A 21,402-nucleotide genomic window follows, 5' to 3' on the forward strand; every position below is an offset into this window, starting at 1 on the left:
TTTTTTTTTGGTATGGGGATTGAACTCGGGTCCTTGCACTTGCAAGGCAGGCCACCGAACTGCTGAGCTAAATCCCTGGCCCTTCTTTTCTCATCTTTTTTCCTTTCCTTTCCTTTCCTCTCCCCACTCCTCAGTTCCCCTACTCATTTGAACATTTTCTTCCTATTTTACAATATTTATTATACATTTTGGTCCTTATTTACACTTTTTTTCAAAATGGAAACATTGTTTCAGAGACAATGCAGTATTTACACATGTATGACCAATTAATTTTAGTTAAGAGTATGATCTCAAGGTGCATTCCTTTACCTAGAAATGTTTCAAGTGTATCTTTCTTCATGGCGGAGTAGTACTCTATTGTATAAAAAACCCACATCTTCTTTATTTGTTCATTGGTTAATGAGCATTTGAGCTGTTTCCAAGATTTAGCTATTATAAATTTTGCCAGCATAAACATGGGTGTGCATATATCGCTGTGATTGATGCTTTTAATTCTTTTGGGAAGATACTTAGAAGAGAAATAGCTGGGTCGAATGGCACCTCTAGTTTTAGTTTTTTGAGGAATCTCCACACTGATTTCCACGGTGGTTACAGAAATCTACACTTCCACCAGTAGTAGAGAAGGGTTCCTTTTTCTCCACAGACCTGCCTCCCCAGCATTTATTATTGGTGGATTTCTTAATAATAGCCTTTCTTTCTGGAGTGAGATGGAATGTCAGCGTTTTTAATATGGATCTCATGAATGACCAGTGATGTTGAACATTTTTTCGTATATTTATTTGCTGTTTCTACTTCTTCATCTTAGAAATGTCTATTCATTTCAGGTGCCCATCTTTGGATTGGGTCTTTAAATTTAGAGAGTGTGATATTTTTTTAGTTCTTTATAGATAGTACTCCTTTGTTTGAGGAACAGTTGGTAAAATTTTTCCCCCACATTGTGGGTTGTCTCTCACCCTGTTGGTGGTTTCTCGCTCTCTCTTTCTCTCTTTTTTTTTTTTTTTTTTTTGAGACAGGGTTTCACTATGTAGTTGAGACTCACCTGGAACTCACTGTGTAGCCAAGGCTGGTCTCTCACTCACAGCATTCCTCCTGCCTCAGCCTCCTGAGTGCTAGGATTACAAGCCTGCACCACCATGCCTGGCTCTGTAGAGATTTTTTTTTTAAATCATGAATGGGTGTTGGACTTTGTTAAACACTTTTTCTGTGTCTATTGAGATTTGGTTCTGTTAATATAGTATATTACATTTAATAATTTGTGTATGCTGAACTATCCTTGCATCCCTGGGATGAATCCTGGTTGGTCAGGGTGTATAATCTTCTTGATGATTTGCTGCATTCTGTTTGTTAGTATCTTATTGCGGATTTTTGGGTCTATGTTCATTAGGGAAATTGGCCTGTAGTTCTCTTTTTTTGTTGGATCCTTCTCTGGTTTTGGAATCAAGGTAATGCTTGCTTCCAGGAATGGATTTGGGAGTATTGCTTCCCTTTCAGTTTCATTAAAGAGTTTGAGGACTGTTATATTTTATTTAGAACCTGAATATTAGCAAATTTCTTTTTCTTTCATCTTAACTTTGTGTTTAAACAAATACATTACAGGCTAATATTTTTTTCATGAAGTGTTAGCAAACTTTTTGGTTGACTATGATGTGTGTGTGTATGTTAGCTGATGTGGATATGTGTTCTTTTTTCAATTTGGATTTACATATATAAACCTTTAGTGTTATATGCTGGTTTTTGATTCCTAATTAATTCATCTACATGTTAACCCACATTCATTAGTCCTTAACATTAACTAAGACTGTTGCACATCTAGTATTTATTGACATATTTGTAGTCATTTGAAAATAAAGCATGTTATCTAAATATTTTAAATTAAATAGAAGTATAACTCACATTTATCATATTGAAGGATAGGAATATAGAAAAAAATTTAAAGTATTTATCTAAAAAGCACATGAAGCCTTATGTTTTCCACGTAGCTTCATTTTTTTTGTTCATGTTCTTCATTACTTTTTTATGACTTAATGAAAACAAGGAAATCATGGTCTGGGGAAGAGCTCAGTGGTAGAATACTTACCAAGCATGGCCAAAATCCTGAATCTGATCCTTAGAACTAAACAAACAGCTGGGCATGGAGGTGCACTTTGGTCATTCCAGCTGCACAGAGGCTGAGACCAAGTTATTGCTTGGGCCTTGGAGTTGAGAGCTAGCCTGGGAGACGTAATGAGACCCAGCACTTAGAAATGTGGAATTGCACAAGTTCATTTTTCTGTGTAAATGCATAGAAAACACTTGAACAAAGATATTTGTGAGGACAGAATCACAGAAATGGTAGCTTTTTAAAAATTAAATAACACCTCAAATGTTCAACATGAAAAGTTGTTCTTTTTGAACCATAACTTCTCAATGACATATTCTGAAATTTCTAACTTGATTTAAAAATTCCAAGATAGGAACGAGATAGATTTTAAATAAAAGTATGTTGGTATGTAAATTTTCAAAGTGTAGTTTTTGTTTTTAGTACCGAGGACCAAACTTGGGACCTTGCAGTTGCAAGGCAGGTGGCAGCACCACTGAGCTAAATTCCTGGCCTTAAAAGTATAGTTTTTAAAGCAACAGGATTTCTGAACATGAATCTGGCTTCTATCAAGACATTGTCTCGATAAATGGTTCAATTGTTATCCAAAGTTATTTTTAGGTGTTATACTATATTACTTTAAAAAAATTCCAGGGTCCGGGGATTTAGCTCAGTAGCACCGTGTCTGCCTCTCAAGCGCAAGGGCCTCAGTTCCATCCCTGGTACCAAAAAAACCCCAAACTGCCCCCCAAAGACTCTAGTAGTCAGTGTTATAGATTTGTCATTTTCACCCTTTTTCATGAGTGTTCTACCTTAGTTGTAGTGTTTTTCCTTTTCCATAATTAATCTCAGGAGCTAAAGTTAGCATCACATTGACTTTTCCTATTTAAACTCAGTGCACCTTTAAAAGGGATATTTTCATGTTCACTGTGGTAGTGTATAATATCTGATTAGCCATCTTTCTGTTGTGTATTGATTAATTTGATTTTATGGTGATGGGATCATTGGTAACTGCATTAAAGAGGAATGGATTTGATTGACTTTGTGTCCATTTTTATGTGTGCTGTGTTCATGTTTTATTTAAAAGCATTTCTTGACTAGGATAAGTTAAGTGGTTTCATTTGCCTTTTATACACACACACACACACACACACACACACACATATAATTGAAGTTGGCAGTGTGGCAAAACAGTAATCAAAATAAAATACTTCAGAATGATGACATAAACCTGAGCTATTTCTTTTCAAGTGTTATATATGATATTTAATGGCTTCTAAGGTGTTTTATAATAAAGTACTTTGCTTTGAGTAATTTAGTGAATTTGTTAATACATAATTAGAGGTTTACCCTGCTTAGGTAAGTGGTGAGTGAAGATTATAGATCTTGGGAAAATTGTATTGGGACACAACTAGTAATAGTTGGGTTTTTGTTTTTGTGTTTGTTTTAATTTTTTTTTTTTTTTTGGTACCTGGGATCAAACTCCGGCCCTTGCACTTGTGAGGCAAGCAGTGGAACCAGTGAGCCAAACCCCTGACCAGTAATAGTTTGGTTAATGGTTTAATGCTTTTTTTACGTCAGGTTATGATTCAGTTGAGAGGCCCCTTCTATAAGTATCTCTGTTTTTCATGTAAAGAAGAATCAGAGAACATTGTATAGCCTGAAGTTTTGCTGTGGACCAAGATGAGTGTGTGTGTGTGTGTGTGTGTGTGTGTGTGTGTGTGTGTGTGTGTGTTTTTTCTTTTTTCTGGATGGCTTCCATCTTCATTACTGCCATCAAATAAAGAAGCACTGCTGTATTTTGGCATATTTGCAAACACATATAACCTGCTCTGATCATTCCCCCCTCATTATTTCTCCTCTCTCCTCTCTTCTCCTCTTTCCCTCTTTCTCCCCCACCTCTCTCTTTCTTTCGTACCAGGGATCAAACTCAGGACCTTGTGCTTGCAAGGCAGGTGCAGTGCCACTGAGCTATATCCCCGGCCCCTTAGAAAATATTTTGAATTGAATGAAAATAGAATATATTGAAATTCATGAAATGAAATATGGTATATGGAGCAAAACTTATCATTCCCAGGGCTCATTTTAGGAAAGGACAATGGTCTTGATCCAATATTGTAACAGATTTTTTTTCTTGGACATTATGTAAATAAAAACATTTTAAAGAAATGGTTCTGTATAGAAACAATGGGCAAATTTTATGAAATGTCAGTTTTATTTTAATTTACCTATAAAATTAAGGCAAATAAGTGAAAGAAATTATATTGGGCCTCAAACCTCCTCTTCTAGCATTGTTCTGCTTTTTTTAACTTGGGTATTTTCAAAGAACTACATTAGTTAACTATAAGCTAACTGGTAAATCTCACAATTCTTGTACGGTATTCTGCTTGACTTTAACTTGTTATATTTTCTCCTGTGTCCATGTTTTATTTCTGTAATGGGCAAACATTTGTGAATTTTATAGTAGTCTATTACACTGTAAAACTCTCCTTGAATAAAGCAATATTGGATTACATTTTGCAAAGAATTAATAGTAGTTGATTTTTCCCCCTTAATCTATAATTGAATAAGTAATTGTATCATTTGCAGTCAAGTCAATTGACTATTTCAGAATTTAGATGACTTTCTGTTAAGGGTGTGTATTTTCTCATTGCTCAAGTGAAATGCTCACCTGACACTGGTAAGGATATTCTTCCACTGTAGTGGAATTGTGTTCTTTGGTCAGTATAGCTGTGTACAGCCTTTAGCTTCTGTCTTTAATCTTTTTCTGCAGGTGATTGTGAGTGAGGACTCTGATGGTGATGGCATTGTGGCTCATTTCCCTGCCCACGAGAAGCCAGTGTGCTGCATGGCTTTTAATACAAGTGGTAAGTGTTCTTCTTTTGCTTTGCCATTTATTTCAGGGGTTTCTAGCAGTGTATTTTTGAATCCAAAATAGGAAATGTGGAATGTGACTTTTCTTCATGTGACTGTATATGTCAGAAATGTTGGTAGTGCTCAGCAAGTGCTACTGAATGAGTGAATTCATAATGTAGGTTAGTACCCTACCCCTCTGTGTCACCCTCAATAGGGTGTAATTGAATAGCAGCAGTTAGGTATACAGTGCTGCTAAGTTGGATTAATTTTGGGGTTATAATTATAACTTTTTATTGTTCCAAACAGAATATTAATGTTTATGAATGGCATTTTCTTTGAATTTGAAGGGTTTTTGTAATGTACAACATTTTCGATGCTAATTTACTTTTTCCTGTCTTTTTTTTTTTTGTACCGGGGATTGAACTTGGGTCCTTGTGCACAGAACTACTGAGCTAAATCTGTGCCCTCCTGTTTTTTGATGTTAATTTTTCTGGTTGTTCTCTTTTTTTGGTACTGGGGCTCAAACTGAGCTAAATCCCCCGCCCTTTTCTGATTGTTCTTAAGGCATTTGATAAGGACTAATGTTCCAGCAATGTGGAAGGTCATATTTTCACTAAATTTTTTATTATGTAAAGTTTCAAATACAAAATTAAGCCTAGTGTAGTAGTCATTCATGTTTTACCACACCACCTAAACATATGTTCACATTTATATATATAATATAAATATGTTTCCCTGAAACATTTGAGTATTTTATATACATTGTAACATTTCATCCAGTTCTAATTAACCATGTGTTTCCTCAGAGTACAACTCCCCCTACATAACCAAATATTATATTATAGGCTAGAAAATCAGTACTTTATATTTTCTAGAATCCAACCCATAATTTAAAAATTTTCAAAAATGTGTTGTGTGACTACTTAAAACCACAGTGTAATTAAGGTTCACTCTTTACATTGTACATATATATCTTAAATTCCACGTAGTATAACATATAACTTTTACCTTTCTATTTTTTTGTAATGTCCTGAATAATTGCCTAATCAAAGTTCTGAATTTATAAGTTTTCCATATGTAATGATTTCTATATTCCTGTATCCCCCTGGATTTTAATTAATTGTAAGTTAGAACTAGAAATGCTGAAAACCATTCAGACTAAGGAGGTTTTTCTTTATTTTTAAAGTTCATAGTTATTGTAACATGTTGCAGCATGTTACTTGGCGTAACTAGTATGGCTCATTTTTATATCCCATTGTATGTCAAATCTTTAGAGTTCTAAATTTCTTTAAATTGTGTGTTTCTGATGTTGGAAACTACATATTAAATAATACAAGGATTGTCATAGTCTATCATTGTCAGAAGTTTTCTTTTAAAAATGGTTTCATTTTTTGATCTACATTTTGCTGTTTGATATATTTGACCTTTTTCATTTGTGTTTATTTGATAAGATTTAAAATATCAATATTTATATGTTTTTCTTTTTATAAGTATGATGTATTTTGGTTTGTGACAATCATTTGTTTAAATGCTTCTTCTGTTGTGAACCTGTGTTCCTCCCAGTTAAGCATCAGATATTATGTATCTTTGACTTTTTTCTTCACTGCCTGTAATCTGTTAGATTCTCAACTTTTATTAATTGATATTTTGTGCAAAGGTATATAATTTAAGTGGGCCTTAATACAGTACATGAGTTTTTATTTAAATTTTTCTTTTTTGAAATGTAACTTAGAGATCCTCAAATAACGTACTTCAGTTTTTCTTTACCCATATGTGTGCCTGTATACATTCCTGACTTTATATCAGTAAGTTTTAACTGTATTAACCCACTAATAATTCTCTACTCTTCGTTTGTAAATGGCATTTTCATGGTGCATATAATATGGCTGATAATAGCAATAGTGTTCATTAGAATACTTTTTACAAGTTTAGGGAACTTTAAAAGAAAGATAACATGTAAAGATAGATTGTGTGTTTTTGTTTTTTGAGACAGAATCTCCCTTTGTAGTTCAGGATGGCCTTGAACTCACTATGTAGCTCAGGCTGGCCTCACATTCATGCCAATCCTCCTGACTCAGCCTCCTGAGTGCTGAGATTACAGGTATGCGCCTTGTATGTTTTTGTTTTTAAAGCTCATCTTCCATAAGCCCATTTACCTGTATATATTATGATTGTACTAAAGAATGTAGTACACGTAAATTTATTTGTCTTTTTTTTAAAGATGTATTTTTAGATGACAATATTATAAAAACTGTCATGGATCACAAAATTCAAGAATAAAACAGACCTGTGCTTACCTCCTTGGAAATGTTAAAAAAAATACAAAACCCAACAAAACAAAACATGAAGCCTGTAAATGTACAAATGGAATAACACCGCAGAGTGAAGTAAGAAGAAAATGACTTCTTGACTTGATTGGACAGCATACAGTTCTGTCCTATGTGGGACCTATTGGGAAAAGAAATTAAGGGATGCTGGTGAATAGAGTTGTGCAACTTCTACTTCAGCAGCTGCATTCAATTTGTTTTTCAGATTCTTATTGTTGTTTATTAGCTGTGACTCACAGTCCAGAATTAAAACAAATATTTTAATTATAGTATTTATGATTGTTTAAAGTGCCAGATTAGTCTTTTTGTTTCAATTTTGGGAGGTACAATATGCATAGTAAAAAATCTGTTGCTTTTTTTTTTTTTTTTTTTTGGTTTTTTTGAAACAGTGTCTATATGTAGTTGAGATTGACCTGGAACTCACTGTGTATCCTAGGCTGGTCTCGAACTCACAGGGATCCTTCTGCCTCAGCCTCCCGAGTGCTGGGATTACAGGCATGCGCCACCATGCCCGGCCTATTCCTTTTAGTTATGTGTTTAGTTAGGGTCAAAATGGGTAACATTTCTTGAGAACCTTTTATTTCTGGGTTGAATTAATAAATTTTATATTTTACATCAGTTAAAGGCTACAGCTAAATCCATCAAAAAGCAGAGTTCCCAAATATCTACTCTGTCTTCAGATGCCTCGTTTCTCTCACCATTGACTTCCTGCGCCACAGGGGAACATTGCTAACACAGTGGATGGGTCTTCTTCATTGTCCTTCTTTCCCATCACCCACCATGTACACCAGGGTCCTCTCATGAGTTGTACGTTCTGTGATTCTTGACAAATATGTAATGACAGGATCTGCTGTTGTGCTGTCATACGTAGTATTCACAGCCTTAGAGGATTTGTATATTAAATAAAATTTGGGATTTCCCCTCTCCTTTTTTCCTTCCTTCTTTTCTTCCCTTCCTTTTTCCCTGTCTTCTTCCCTTCAGTGGGGATTGAATCCTCACATTTTCACATTGAGTTATCTCCCTAACTCTTCTTTATTCACTTTTTATTTTGCATCAGGATCTATCACTAAGTCGCTAAATTACCCAGGTGGGTTTGAACTTTCGAATCCTACCCTAGAGTGCTGGCATTACAGATGTGCGCCAACATGCCCATCATAACTATTATGTGTCTTAAAACATTGTTTCTTCTACTTTCTACTTCCCTTATGAGATCTCAGATCCTTGTAGATAGGTGTTCCCTTCATGGTATTCAGGTCTCGGAGGCTCTGTTCAGTTTTCTTCATTCTTTTTTTTTTTTTTTTTAATTTTGTCAACCTGGCTGTCTTCAAGTTCATTGATTCCCTCCTCTGTTCAGTTTTGTTTGAGCCCTTCTAGTAATTTTCTTTATTTCAGGTATTGTAATGCCAACTCCAGGGTTTGTGTTCATTTCTTTTTTATAATGTTATGTCTTTATTAATAAGTGAAACACATTGTCATACTTTTCTTAAATGTTTTAGACATGGTTTGTTTGCATACTCAGCAGCAGAAAAGATTTTTAAAAATGTTATATATTCTAGATAGAAGTCCTCTGTCAGATTTGCATGTGATTTGCGTGTTTTTTCTTCTAGTGAGAAATTTGCCTTTCTTCTTACCATGTTCATCTTAGAGATACTTCTTTAACTTTTCATTAAGTCTAATTTTGTCTTTTATGGCTCATGTTTTTGTTACCATGATTAAGAAATGTTCACCAATCTGGGGCCTGAAGATTTTCTTCTGTGTACTCTTTTCTCAGTTTTACAGTTTATATTTAAATCTGTGATCCATTTTAAGTTAATTGTTATAAATCATATTAGGTTTTGCTTGCTATTTCTTTTCTCCCTTGTGGATAATCGGATGGCTACTGCATCATCTTTTCAATGCAGTCTTTCCTTAATCTCTTTCATACGTTCTATCAAAATATGACAGTTATACAGGCTATTTCTGTGTTTTCCTATCAAGGTGAATTATTTTTGTGTTTTTTTCTTTCTGGGAACATCTGTATTTTATCTATAATTTTGAAAAATATTTCAACTGATACTTTTGTGTGACAGTTTCTTTTTTTCTTTCAACAACTGCCAGCTGTCCTTCTGCCAAGGTTTTGGCATTATTAACCTTGAACCTATTGGTTGGCTGAGTGCAGAGATGTACCATTTAAAGAGCTGTATTCTTTGAGGTATCATATTGAGACCAGTGCAAGTTTTAAAAAATATACTGAGTTTTCCTTATGCTCACCTGTTGTGCAGGTTTCTTCTTTCTGTCAGAGGTGAAGTCCACTACTTTTGCTTTTTTTTGTATTGAACTTTCAAGTAGATTTTTAAAAATTTAAGATTTTGTTGTTTTTCAATTTGTCTTCATCAGGGATCAAGACCTTATAGCCTCTTGTGATTTTACAAATTCATTCTATAACCTTTTCCTCACTGGCCTGTTTTTGGACATTAGGGTCAAACAATAAACATATATTAGTATAGACTGTGTGGTCTAAATAGCAGGCATTTTTGTTTCTCATTATTCTAAGATCAGTGTTCTACACAGTTGGGTTCTGGGAGTGCTTCTTCCTGTCTTGCAAGACAGCTACCCGCTTGCTGTGTCCTTGTGTGACCTTTTCTCTGTGTACTTGTGGGAATGGCGGAGAGATGGGGAGCCAGTGATATCTGGGCCCCAACACTGTGGCTTAATTTAGCCATGATTACACCCTCAGAGGTCTTCATCGGGTGAATGGAGAGGGCACACAAACTCTCGGTCCTTCACGATGAAATTGAGAATCATTCTGTGACCCTCAGTCTTGTAAAAACAACCACTTGACACCCTGATGTTAGAGTCTTAACGATTTACATATGTATCTTGCATTATAGTTCACATTTACTTCCACTTTAAGATAATAAAAATATTTTGTAAAAAACATTACATTTTAATGACATTTTCATCTTCAACAGTTTATTGTCCTAACTTGTTCTAACCTGATGACAGTTTATTTTTTCATTCTGCTCTCCCACATTTTCCTCCCCACATCTAGCCATACTATGTCCCCGAACCCCTTTTTTCTTTTTCATCACCATGCTGGTGATCAAACCCCGTTGTGTGTCCTTGGCATATACATATTTTATTTCTTTTTTCTTTTTTTGAGATAGATCCTTACTATGCAGTTCAGGCTGGCCTTGAACTCACTATGTAGTCCAGGCTGGCCTCAAACTCAATCCTCTTGTCTCAGTTCTTTGAGTGCTGGAATTACAGGCTTGCTCCATCATGCCTGGTTTTCCTAGGCATATTTTGTTTTTGTTTGCTACTGAGCTATATCCAGGTCCTGTTCTAAATATCTTTTAACTCTGTTGCATCATTTGTGCTTTATTTATATCTTTTTCCTTACTGTCTTATTTATCATTTGAGTTCTGTCTTAAATATCATTTAAAAAGATTTCCCCAGCTGGGTGTGGTGGCACACACCTGTAATCCCAGCACTCGGGAGGTGGAGGCAGGAGGATCGCTGTGAGTTCAAGACCAGCTGGGGCTACATAGTGAGTTCCAGGTCAGTCTCAACTACATAGTGAGACCCTGTCTCAAAAAACAAAAAACAAACAAACAAAAAATCCCTAGTGATCCATAAAATGCCACACCCTCTTTTCCCCTGACTTTTCTACTTAAATAGGCAGGTTACTTAATTTCCTTGTCTCATGCCCAGCTCTCCATTAGTAACATGAGGGATAGTAATCATATTTAGTTATACTCTGACCTCAGTAAATGCTAGTTTTGTTGCTATTTCCCCTACTTCCTAATTTTACACTAACCCCAGAGTATCCTTTCAGTGTTCATGAAAGTATGTTTCACATACTTCATGCAGAGATAAATTTACATTTATCATTTGATCATATTAATTAATACCATTAGATTTTTTCATGATTATAAAAATAGTCCAGCAGAGATAGAACATTTTTAACATAATTATTCCTTTGTTAGAAAAAACCCAATAAATTTCTAAATTGTGGTTTGGATAAAAATTGTTTCTAAATCACAAGCTTGATCCTTTATGGCAGATTATACTAAGAGCAGACACATATTACAGTTAATTATGATTGAAGTATTAATTAAAATATCCTGTAAATATGACATTTTATTAGAAACACAATAATAGATGGGCATATTATTAATTATAATGCCCCAAGCATCAAAAAAGATAAATATTTTTATTCCATTAGAAATCAGAGTCAGGAGGAGGAAATCCTCACTCTGAAATATGTAGAATATTTAAAATAAGACCTGATGTTTTTAATTCAGTAAATAATTGATCTACTCTCTAGAGGCATTACTTCTGTCAGCTGAGCTGCTTCGAGCTGTGAATTGCCACATATCTACATTTCTAATAACTACTCCTCCTTGGTGGGGAAATTGCTTTTCTATCCATTAATAAAAGGAAAATGAATGTTGAGTTGCTAGTAAAACAGATTAAATATGTACCCTTTTGAATGCTTGACTGCATCTTTAACAGAATTGAAATTATTCTGGTTACTTAAATGTTATATATTGAAAGATGATGGTGGTTTGGGGTTAATCGTTAAAGAAGTTTAAATTAGAATTTTTTTCAGCACAAAAATTGTTTCAATTCATTGCAGCAAGGCACCAGAAAAATACCTTGTCTTGATTTTATTACATTAATGCCTTGCAGTTTTGCAGAATAATTTGTAAGATTTTTTTTCATGTTATAGCTTCTGGCTTGTCGCTAGTATCAATACTGTATCATTAATAATGCAAAGGCAACTTGAAGAACTTATCTGTTTCCTTAGAAGGGAATATTTCCCTTATGGGTTGGTATTAGTTTCATCATCTTATAAAGTCGTGTCCTTTACTCATTTTATGTATTACTCTCTGAATACACTTTTTTTGTTTTGTTTTGTTTTTTGCCCTATGTTGATTGTGGCGCTGTAATTGTTTGAGAATTAAGGGAAAATTGCAGAGGTAGCTTACCATTGAATACAGCAGGTACAGTGTCTAGGGCTCACAACCTGCTGGTTGAGGGATTTTTAAAATACTTGTCCCTTCATCTTACTTCTTCTGTGTAATCCCCTGATCCCCTTCCAGCATAGGTTTTGTTTCACTGATTTAATTCAGATTGGTCTTTTTTTCTTTTTGGCCATACATTAAATATTTTGAACATTACTCTGAGAAGAACCCAATTATTTCTAAAGGATGCAAAATAAATTTGTTGAAATTGGGTAGGAACCTAGGTGGGAACTAGTGGGGGATGGCAAGGGGGTACAGAAATAAAGGCTCAGGGAAAATATAAAAGCAATGAATCTTGTATGGACTCCTTAATGTGGATGAATAGGAAGTATAATAATTTCCCCATGTGTCTGAAGCCTAGAAAAGAATGATATCTAGAATGCTAAGAAAGTGGAAGTCATATATGTTTATTAGTGATCAGAATTAATAAGTACAATCTTAAAGTTTTAGAAATATAAACTTGAGTACCTACATAATATTGTGTTGGTACCTGATTATAGATAACAAATGTTTTTATCCTTAGTCTTAAAAAATCTATATTTCCTGCTATCTCTGGTTTTCAATTATCACTTCTGTTTGAAATCAAGCATGTTGTTTCAAAGATCTCTTTAAGATACATAATTGAGAAATTGTATCTTTTGTTTTCCTGAATTGTTATAAAATTAATCTTTGTAAATGTACTTCCTTATTCGCCACATTTAAAGGAGCTAAAAGCACTGACTTGATCCTGAAAAAAATGAGTAAATTTTGAAGGGTCGTATTATGTAATGCTTTTTACTTAGTCTAAAGTTGCAATAATCAGTAATTTTTGGAGTTTAAATACAGACATAGATGAATGGAATGGACTTGAGTCCAGAAATAGTCAGTTGATTTGTTAGAAAAGGGTCAAGGAATTTAATAGGGCAAGTATAGTGTTCTCCACAAACTGGTGCTGAGACAATGGTGTATCCTTTTCGAAAAAAAAAAAAAAGAACTTAAATTTAATATATAGAAAAATTAACTCGAAATGTTTAATTTACCTAATATAAAAGCTAAAACCATGAAACATAAAAGGGAAAGTATAGGTTTATATCCTTTTGACCTTGAGATAGCAAATTAAAACCATGAGAAATCACAAAATGACCATTGAAATTACTGAAATTAAAAAGAGAGGCAGTACTAAGTGTTGGTGAACTTTCAAAACGTGTGAAATTTAAGGTGATACAGCCACTTTAAAAAATATGTTAGGGGTGGGGATTTAGCTCAGTGGCACCATGCTTGCCTTGCAAGTGCAAGGTCCTGAGTTTGATCCCCAGTGCAAGAAAAAAAAAATATATATATAATTTCTTATACATTTAAACATTTAATATATGACCCAGTTACCCATCTCTAAATAACAACTGAATAGATAGAAAATTCATACGGAGACTAGTAATTAAAGCTTCATAGCAGTTTGACAGTATTAAAAAACTAGAACAAACTAAGGAATGCACATATAAATTGTGATAATAGCCATATACATTGGACCTTCAAGTTACAACCAGCCTGACATATGAGCAACTTGGATTATGACCAGAATTTTAGTTTTAACTTATGACTCCTTGAGTTACAACCAGAATGCTGGCCAGTTGTGCTTTTCGATGGTCTTAAATACAGATTTAACCCTTATCAACACACAAAAATCAATAGCCTTCCTGTACATGAACAACAGACTTGCTGAGAGAGAAACTGGAGAAATAACTTCTTTCACAGTAGCATCTCAAAAATATGAAATACCTAGGAATCAATCTAATGAAATAAATTAAAGACCTCTACTTCGTAAACTATAGCACTGTGAAAAAGGGATCAAAGAGGCTGTCAGAAAATGAAAAGATACACCTTGCTCCTGGGTAGGAAGAACCAATATAGTGAAAATGGCCATACTTCCAAAACTGCTGTATAGATTCAGTGCAGTCCCAATTCAAATTCCAGCAGCATACTTCACAGACCTTGAGAAAACAATTGAGAAATTCATTTGGAACCAGAAGAAACCTAGAATAACAAAAGCAATTCTAGGCAACACAGACGAGGCAGGGGCTATCAGAATCCTCAACTTGAAACTATACTATAAAGCTGTTGTGATAAAAATGGCATGGTGCTGGCAAAGAAACAGACTCAAGGCTCAGTGGAACAGATTAGAAGATGCAGAAACAACTCCAGACATACTCAGCTGCCTCATCTTTGACAGAGGAGCCAAACACCCTCACTGGAGGAAAGATAGCCTCTTTAATAAATGGTGTTGGAAAAATTAGGTTTCAACTTGCCAAAGATTAAAACTAGAGCAATATCTCTTGCCATGTACTAAACTAAAATTGAAATGGATCAAAGACCTAAATATTAAAACAGAAACACTAAACTTGCTGGCAGAGAGGTTAGGTAGAACTCCTGAAGACATTGCGTAGGAAAAGATTTAATGAACAAAACCTCAGTCCCATGTGAACTAGCACAGAGAACCAACAACTGGGATTTCATTTTATTAAAAAGCTTTTGCACAGCAAGTAAAACCACCAAGAAAGCGAAAAGACAGCCCACAATGTGGGAAAAATTTTTTACCAGTTGTTCGTCAGACTACTATCTAGAATATATAAAAAACTTTAAAAAAAATCAGACCTCTCAAATTTAAAGACCCAATCCTAAAATGAGTTTCTGAAATGAACAGGCATTTCTCAGACAAAGAAGTAGAAACAGCAAATAAACATATGAAAAATGTTCAACATCACTGGTCATTTGAGAGATGCAAATGAAAGCAATACTGAAATTCCACCTCACTCCAGAAATAATGGCTGCTATCAAGATATCAACCAATAAGAAATGCTGGGGGTGCTGTGTGGAAAAAGGAATCCTTCTCCACTGTTGGTGGGAATGTAGACTGGTGCAACCACTGTGGGTATCAGTTTAAAGATACCTCAAAAGACTAGGTGTTGAGGTCCCATTTGGCCCAGCTGTTTCTGTGCTGGGTTATCTTCTCAAAAGAATTAAAAGCCTCATACAATAAATACAATTAAAAGCCTCACATGCAATATATGCACACCCATGTTTATGGTGGCACAGTTTGTAATAGCTAAATCTTGGAAGCAGTCCAAATGCTCATCAACTGGTGACTGGAAAAAGATGATGTTCTTTTTTTTTTTTTTTTAATAAAATGGAGTACTACTCAGCCATAAAGAATGAGAAACAAGAAACATTTGTAGCTAAATGGATGCACATTGAGGCCACTCTTAAGTGCAATAAATATTACACACATGTAAATACTGAATACTTTCTCTGGAGTGAGAAACTGAAAGTGTAAACGAGGACCAAAATGTATAATAGATAATGTGAAGTAGGAAGAAAAGGTCCAAAGGGGAAAGGGAAGGTGAATGGTGGGGGGTGGGGTGTGAAAAGAAAGAAGGGAAAGGAAAAACATTAGAAAAGCAAAAAACAGAACCAAAGTCTTTGTAAATAGGGAGGAGTGGAGGGGTTGAAGGGAGGGCAGGGATTCGGAGAAAATATAAGAACCAAAATATATCATGTACAAATTTCCAATGATGAATGTCATATTTTATACCTAAAATGTACTAATAAACTTCATGAATAAAAAATATATATGTACAAAAAGAAATATGCAAATTTAACCCTTAAAGAGTTCTGGAAGGAACATTACATCCTTTCCTGTGTGGGGTTAACTGAGAAATCCTGGGCCAGTCAGTGTCTCTCTGAGGACATGAGATCTGCCTGTGTATAGGAGAGAGACTTTGAAAGCTGTGTAGAGCAGTCTAAGCCTTCGACTGACCAACTTGAGTTACAGCCACCCTTTGTGAACAAAGTGAGTTCATAAGTCAGGGGTCCACTGCAATAGACTAGAATCCACTAATACAAGTAAATGTATTTACCAGTTTTGTTTTGTTTTTTGGTGCCGAAGATTGAGCTGAGGACGTTGTACTCACAAGGCAGGCAAGGTACCGCTGAACTAAATCCCTGGTCCTAACAGAGCTAATGTTATTTGAAGTTCATAAAATACTTGTTAAATTCTAAAGTAAGCAGCATTAATCTCTGTGGCAGAAAGCCTGTCAGTGGTTGTGGCCAGGTAAATTGGGAAGGGTTTGCAGTGCAAGTAGACACGTTAGCATTTCTGAGGTATACATTTGTTAGACTCATCAGGCTGGACAGTGAAAAGGCATGCATTTATTGTATGTAAATTATACATTAATAAAGATTAAGAAGGTTTTAAAAAGTATTCTTACATATGACCAGAAATATACTCAATCCCTTGAAAAAAAAGCATATGTAAACATGCAACACTTTTTAAAATATCTATTTCATACATAAATGTAATGAACATGGATACTATAGTACTTAATACTGAACCCCATTGGATATCAGCAAAGATGTGTTCCTAACCTTAAAATTTCATGATTTAAAAAAAATTTTCATGATTTAAGAGAAATAAAATAAGTAAAAAGGCATTAAGACACTTGTAGCTGCTAAAAATGCAGGAAGAAGGATCTAAATTTTTGAGTTAGGAAAGAGTTATCAACTTTTTAGATTTTTCTGCATGGAATATTTACATACCTATTTTGTTTTAACTTTTGTTGGTTTTGTATATATGCAACTTTAGGAAATGATCAAATCGTCACCTTTGTTTTATTTCATAGTGTTTACTTTAATGCCTTTAACAGGATATTATGTAGCAGGTTTGATAAGATTCTGGAGGCTGAGGGTTTAGCTCAGTGGTAGTTTTCTGGCCTAGCCATGGCTTTGGTATACTCAGCAGCACAAAAATATAAAATACAGTATAGTTGCATAAGATTTTCTATGTCCTGTGCTCCTCAGCTGAAAGAGTACATTGATAAATAGAACTATCAGCTCTTAAAGCAGCTCAAGAAATGTGCTGCTCTGAGCTACTTAAGAAATCAACAGACTTTGGTCTATTGTTTTTAAGTGCCTGCATTCTCCTTCAAAGTTGTATTATTCAGACACGAATAGGCTATAATTGGTTTTATGTAACTTGACTAGGTTAGAGATTTCTGTCAGTAGTGACATTTTATTTCTTTATTCTTGTGTTTAGGAATTTTTTTTTTTTTTTTTTTTTTTTTTTGGATTTTTTTTTTTTTTTTTTTTTTTGGTACGGGGGATTGAACTCGGGTCCTTGCGCTTGTGAAGCAGGCCACTGAACCACTGAGCTAAATCCCCGGCCCTGTGTTTAGGAATTTGACTATAAACTTCTGTAGATAATTTGTAGGTTTTTCATCTATGCAAGTATTGACTGGACAGCATCACACTAGAAGAATTAAACTAAAAGTAAGATTCTTCTAAGTGATACAGCCTGAATTCCTGTAAATATTTGTTTGACCCAGCATATCAGCACTCCTGCCTCTTTTTGGAAGAGAGTGTGAATAACTGGTAATTTGTCTTCCAATTCACATGTGGGCACATGATAAAGAACCACACAGTTAGATAGGTGTTATAAATAGGATATGGGAAAAAAGACAAACCTCCTCATGTTTCCAAGATTTTATAGCATAGGCCCAGTGCAGCCTTGCTACTCTTTAATTTTGCTTTTTGGTCTAACCAGATGACGCCCAGTTGAAAAGACTTATGTTCTTATGAGCCCACAAAACCTTAATGTTCATTCTCCAGCTATCTCAGATTTTGGAGAACGCTATGTGCCATCAGCAGCTTTGGTCCCTACCCTTTAACACTGGTGCTCATCTATCAAACTTGAGGCTGAGAGTGAGGGAGAGGAAGCCTCCAGATAAACACACAGCAGCGCCTAAACAGCTAATCACTCTAGGCTTCCGCTTCCAGGCCCTATAATTAGAAGTCCTTCTTTTCCTTGTATTCCCAGATGACGCAAATGCTTTTTGTGGCTTGGCACCTCATTTGGGGCGTGGGTTTAGTTTATGGCCAGGCCAGACTCTGGTTTAGTCTTCTGATGCTGCATAAATAGTTCTCAAGCCACTGTCTACTCTATGAATGTTTGCTTTTATGTATGTGTGTGTGTCTTTCAACTCATTTTTTGGAAGAAAAGCAGCATACTATTTCCTCAATAGAAGTGTGTACATATATTAAAAGAGAGTGCATGATTGTGGAATTCTATACTAGCTATTTGTTCCATTTAAAAAATTTTTGTTTTTATGAGTACATGTTTACAGTACGTTATGATTACATTCATCATGGGAGTTGATACATGTAGTGTATCTTAATTCATTTTTCATCCTTGTCTCTCCCTGCTTTCTTTCTCCTTTTCTCTTTGCTTTTTGAGGTTTTTAAATTTATTTTGAACATTTTGTGGAAAAAAGTAAATTTATTCGTGGATTGTAAAAGCCTCATTTTTTTGGAGAGGTTAAAAAAAAGATTTGTCTAATGAGATAATTGACAATGTGAAATAGTAAGAAAAGGGCTAAAGGTGTGGGGAAAGTGGGAAGGGTAGGGAAAAGATAAGGGAAAAGAAAAAAATAGGAGAAAATGCAAAAATGGAAATAAAGTGTTTGTAAATGGGGAGGGGAAGAGGGGATGAAGGGAGGGCAGGGACAAGTGGAAAAAATGAGAGCCAAGACCTGTCATGTAAAGTTACAAGATCCCAATGGTGAATGTAACTGTACTATATACCTAAAATGTACCAATAAACTCAATGATGAAAAAAAAAGGTTTGAGATACATTACACAGAAGATAATAGACATATTTTTTCAGTAGATTGTTTTGCTAAGAATTTGAATTGGTTTTACATAATAACACCTATGCAGATTAATGCCAATTTGGAAAGCCATACTGATATGTATTCATCTGTATTATTCATATATGAAGCAGTATTTTGTTAGCTTTTATACAGTGCTCATTCTGAATTAATATTGTTACAGTTTTTAAAGAGATATTGTGAAGTTTGTCCTTAGTTCACTAGAAATATAAATGTATTATAAATGACAGTTCATTTTATTAACTGATGGGTGTTTCTATTAAACAATTTGACAGGTATAGAGAATCACCTTTTTTGTGAGGAGGTGGAATCAGCAGACAGTAGGGTGTTATGATTACTCTTAATTGGTATAAAAAAAGAGGAGGATGGTGGCAGGTGCTGAGAGCCAACCACCTCCAGCCTTCTGGGCCCAAGGGTTCTGCAAAGAGTTCCAGGTTATCCAGCCCATGGATAGAGACAACAGCGTTTACTCTAAGATTTGAGGGATTTTTTCATTGAGCGCTGAGATCTCTTGTTTATTAAGCAAGCTTTTGTGTTTATCATCATTTGTACTAAACATTGTTAGTACTGGAGTAATGAAAGCCCGCTTTTTTATTCTAATGACTTTCAGGGCTTTTGTTGGTGAAGGAAGGTAAGGTAAGAAGCAGCAGAGGGGGCTGGGTCACTATGACTCCACAGATTGGATCTGTACAAATGGCAGTGCCTATCGTGGCCAGGAACAGCTGGCAGCCACCTCTTGTGTGCTAAACTGTTGCATAGCTTTTCTCTGGGTGGTAGAGTTGTAGTCCCACCCAACTTCGTGTTAGATAAGAACTAGAATCTGTCTGCAAGTTATTCAGCCTGTCAGATTGACAGGAGGGGCTTCCATTCTGTGTTTTGTAGGAGAAACATTTTATCCGTGACCACCATGTTTTTGATAATAGTTCTGATTTCTTTTAAAAAATGATGTCATGATTCAGAAAACGTCTAGCACTTTAATGGCAAAATTGAGATTGTAAGGAAGTGTTTGCTGTACAAGGTAAATAAAGCTGTTAACCCTAAAAAAGGGTGCAAAAAAAAAATGGTGCAAGGAGTGGAAAAATACTGTCCATAAAGACAAAAGGTATTTATGACCAACTTTAGAGATTTATTGTTGGAATATCAATAAGGAAAGAATGTAGCATGTCAGTGACCAAATGACCATTACTAGGGGCATAATGGGAATCAAGGCTATTAAATTATTATATTAAATGCTGCTACTCATCATCTAAACTGAGTTCTCTTTGAAATAGCTAAGACACTAGCATCTGATAATTTAATGTAGTAACTAGAATTGTATCTTCAAAGAAAGCAGTTTCAAAATTTTCATCTTTTCTCTAAAGGACTACCTTATTTCTACATAAATGCTTAATATTCTTTCATTGCTTTTTTCTCAACAAATGTTATAGTTTCATCTAAAATATTCCCCAAAAGGTTCATTAGATCATGGAGCTGATGGATTAATCCATTGATAAATTCATAGTTCAGTGTGCTTATATTAACAGATGGGGCCAGGAAATAGAAATGGCTCGTTGGAGGTGTGATTTGAAAGGTACTGTGTATCGCTTTTCTGGCTCTTCTCCTGTGTTGTGATTTCTTGCTGCCATGAGGTTCATACCTTTCCTCTGCCATGAACTTCTGATATGATGTTTCTGCCATGAGGCCAGCCAATTGTGGGCTGAAATCTGTGAAACTGTGAGTCCAAACAAACCTTTCCTCCTTTGAGTATATTAAGTATTTTGTCCTCTCAATAAAAAACTGACTGCTGCTTTGAGAAATAAAAGTTTGTCAACAGTTAATATGATTCCACTATAGAAGAGCAGAGTAAGCTAACAAGTGGTCCTTTTTATAGAAAAGTATAAAACGAGCGCAGAATGCAGAGGAACAGATGCACAAAGTTAGGTGTATGTTTTATAATTTCTGGTGAGATTGCAATTACAATTAATCACAGTTATAATTGTAATTATAATTAACTAATATGTACTATAAGGAGATATAGCCCCAAATAAATAAAAATGCAAGAAATAAATAAAAACAAGCATACAAAATGATAAAATAGTGGACATAAATCATACTCTGCCATAAGTATACTAAATACGAATGTACTAAAAACACCAATTAAAAGTTAAGAAAAGACCCAAATCATATTGACAGATATGAAATAAAAAAGGCAAATACATACCATACATATACAATCAAAACAAATTTGGAATTAATATTAGACAAAATAGACTTCAGTATGAGGAAAAACACATTATTAGTATCTTAAAGGAAAAAATGGGCATCATTAAAACCCCTAAATGTTAAAATGGATCAATTCCTGGGCCAGGGATTTTGCTCAGTGGTGCTATGCCTACCTTGTAAGCACAAGGTCCTGAGTTTGATTCCTGGTTAAAAAAAAAAAAAAAAAAGGATAAAAT

The 21,402-nt window shown here is 34.8% G+C and overlaps 1 protein-coding gene across 9 annotated transcripts in view; it reads left to right on the forward strand.

Moving 5' to 3' along the window:
* The window catches only part of Bcas3 (BCAS3 microtubule associated cell migration factor), a 530,094-nt gene that overhangs the window by 149,106 nt on the left and 359,586 nt on the right, over positions 1–21,402 (forward strand). For all 9 annotated transcript variants that reach the window (XM_010626745.2, XM_010626749.2, XM_010626748.2 and 6 more), the window contains exon 13: positions 4,851–4,944. In XM_010626745.2, the coding sequence (XP_010625047.1) occupies positions 4,851–4,944 (94 nt within the window). The remainder of the gene's footprint in view (positions 1–4,850; positions 4,945–21,402) is intronic.

This window comes from Fukomys damarensis, unplaced genomic scaffold, assembly GCF_012274545.1.
Source record: "Fukomys damarensis isolate Sample0158 unplaced genomic scaffold, DMR_v1.0_HiC HiC_scaffold_13, whole genome shotgun sequence".
Classification (NCBI taxonomy): Eukaryota; Metazoa; Chordata; class Mammalia; order Rodentia; family Bathyergidae; genus Fukomys; species Fukomys damarensis.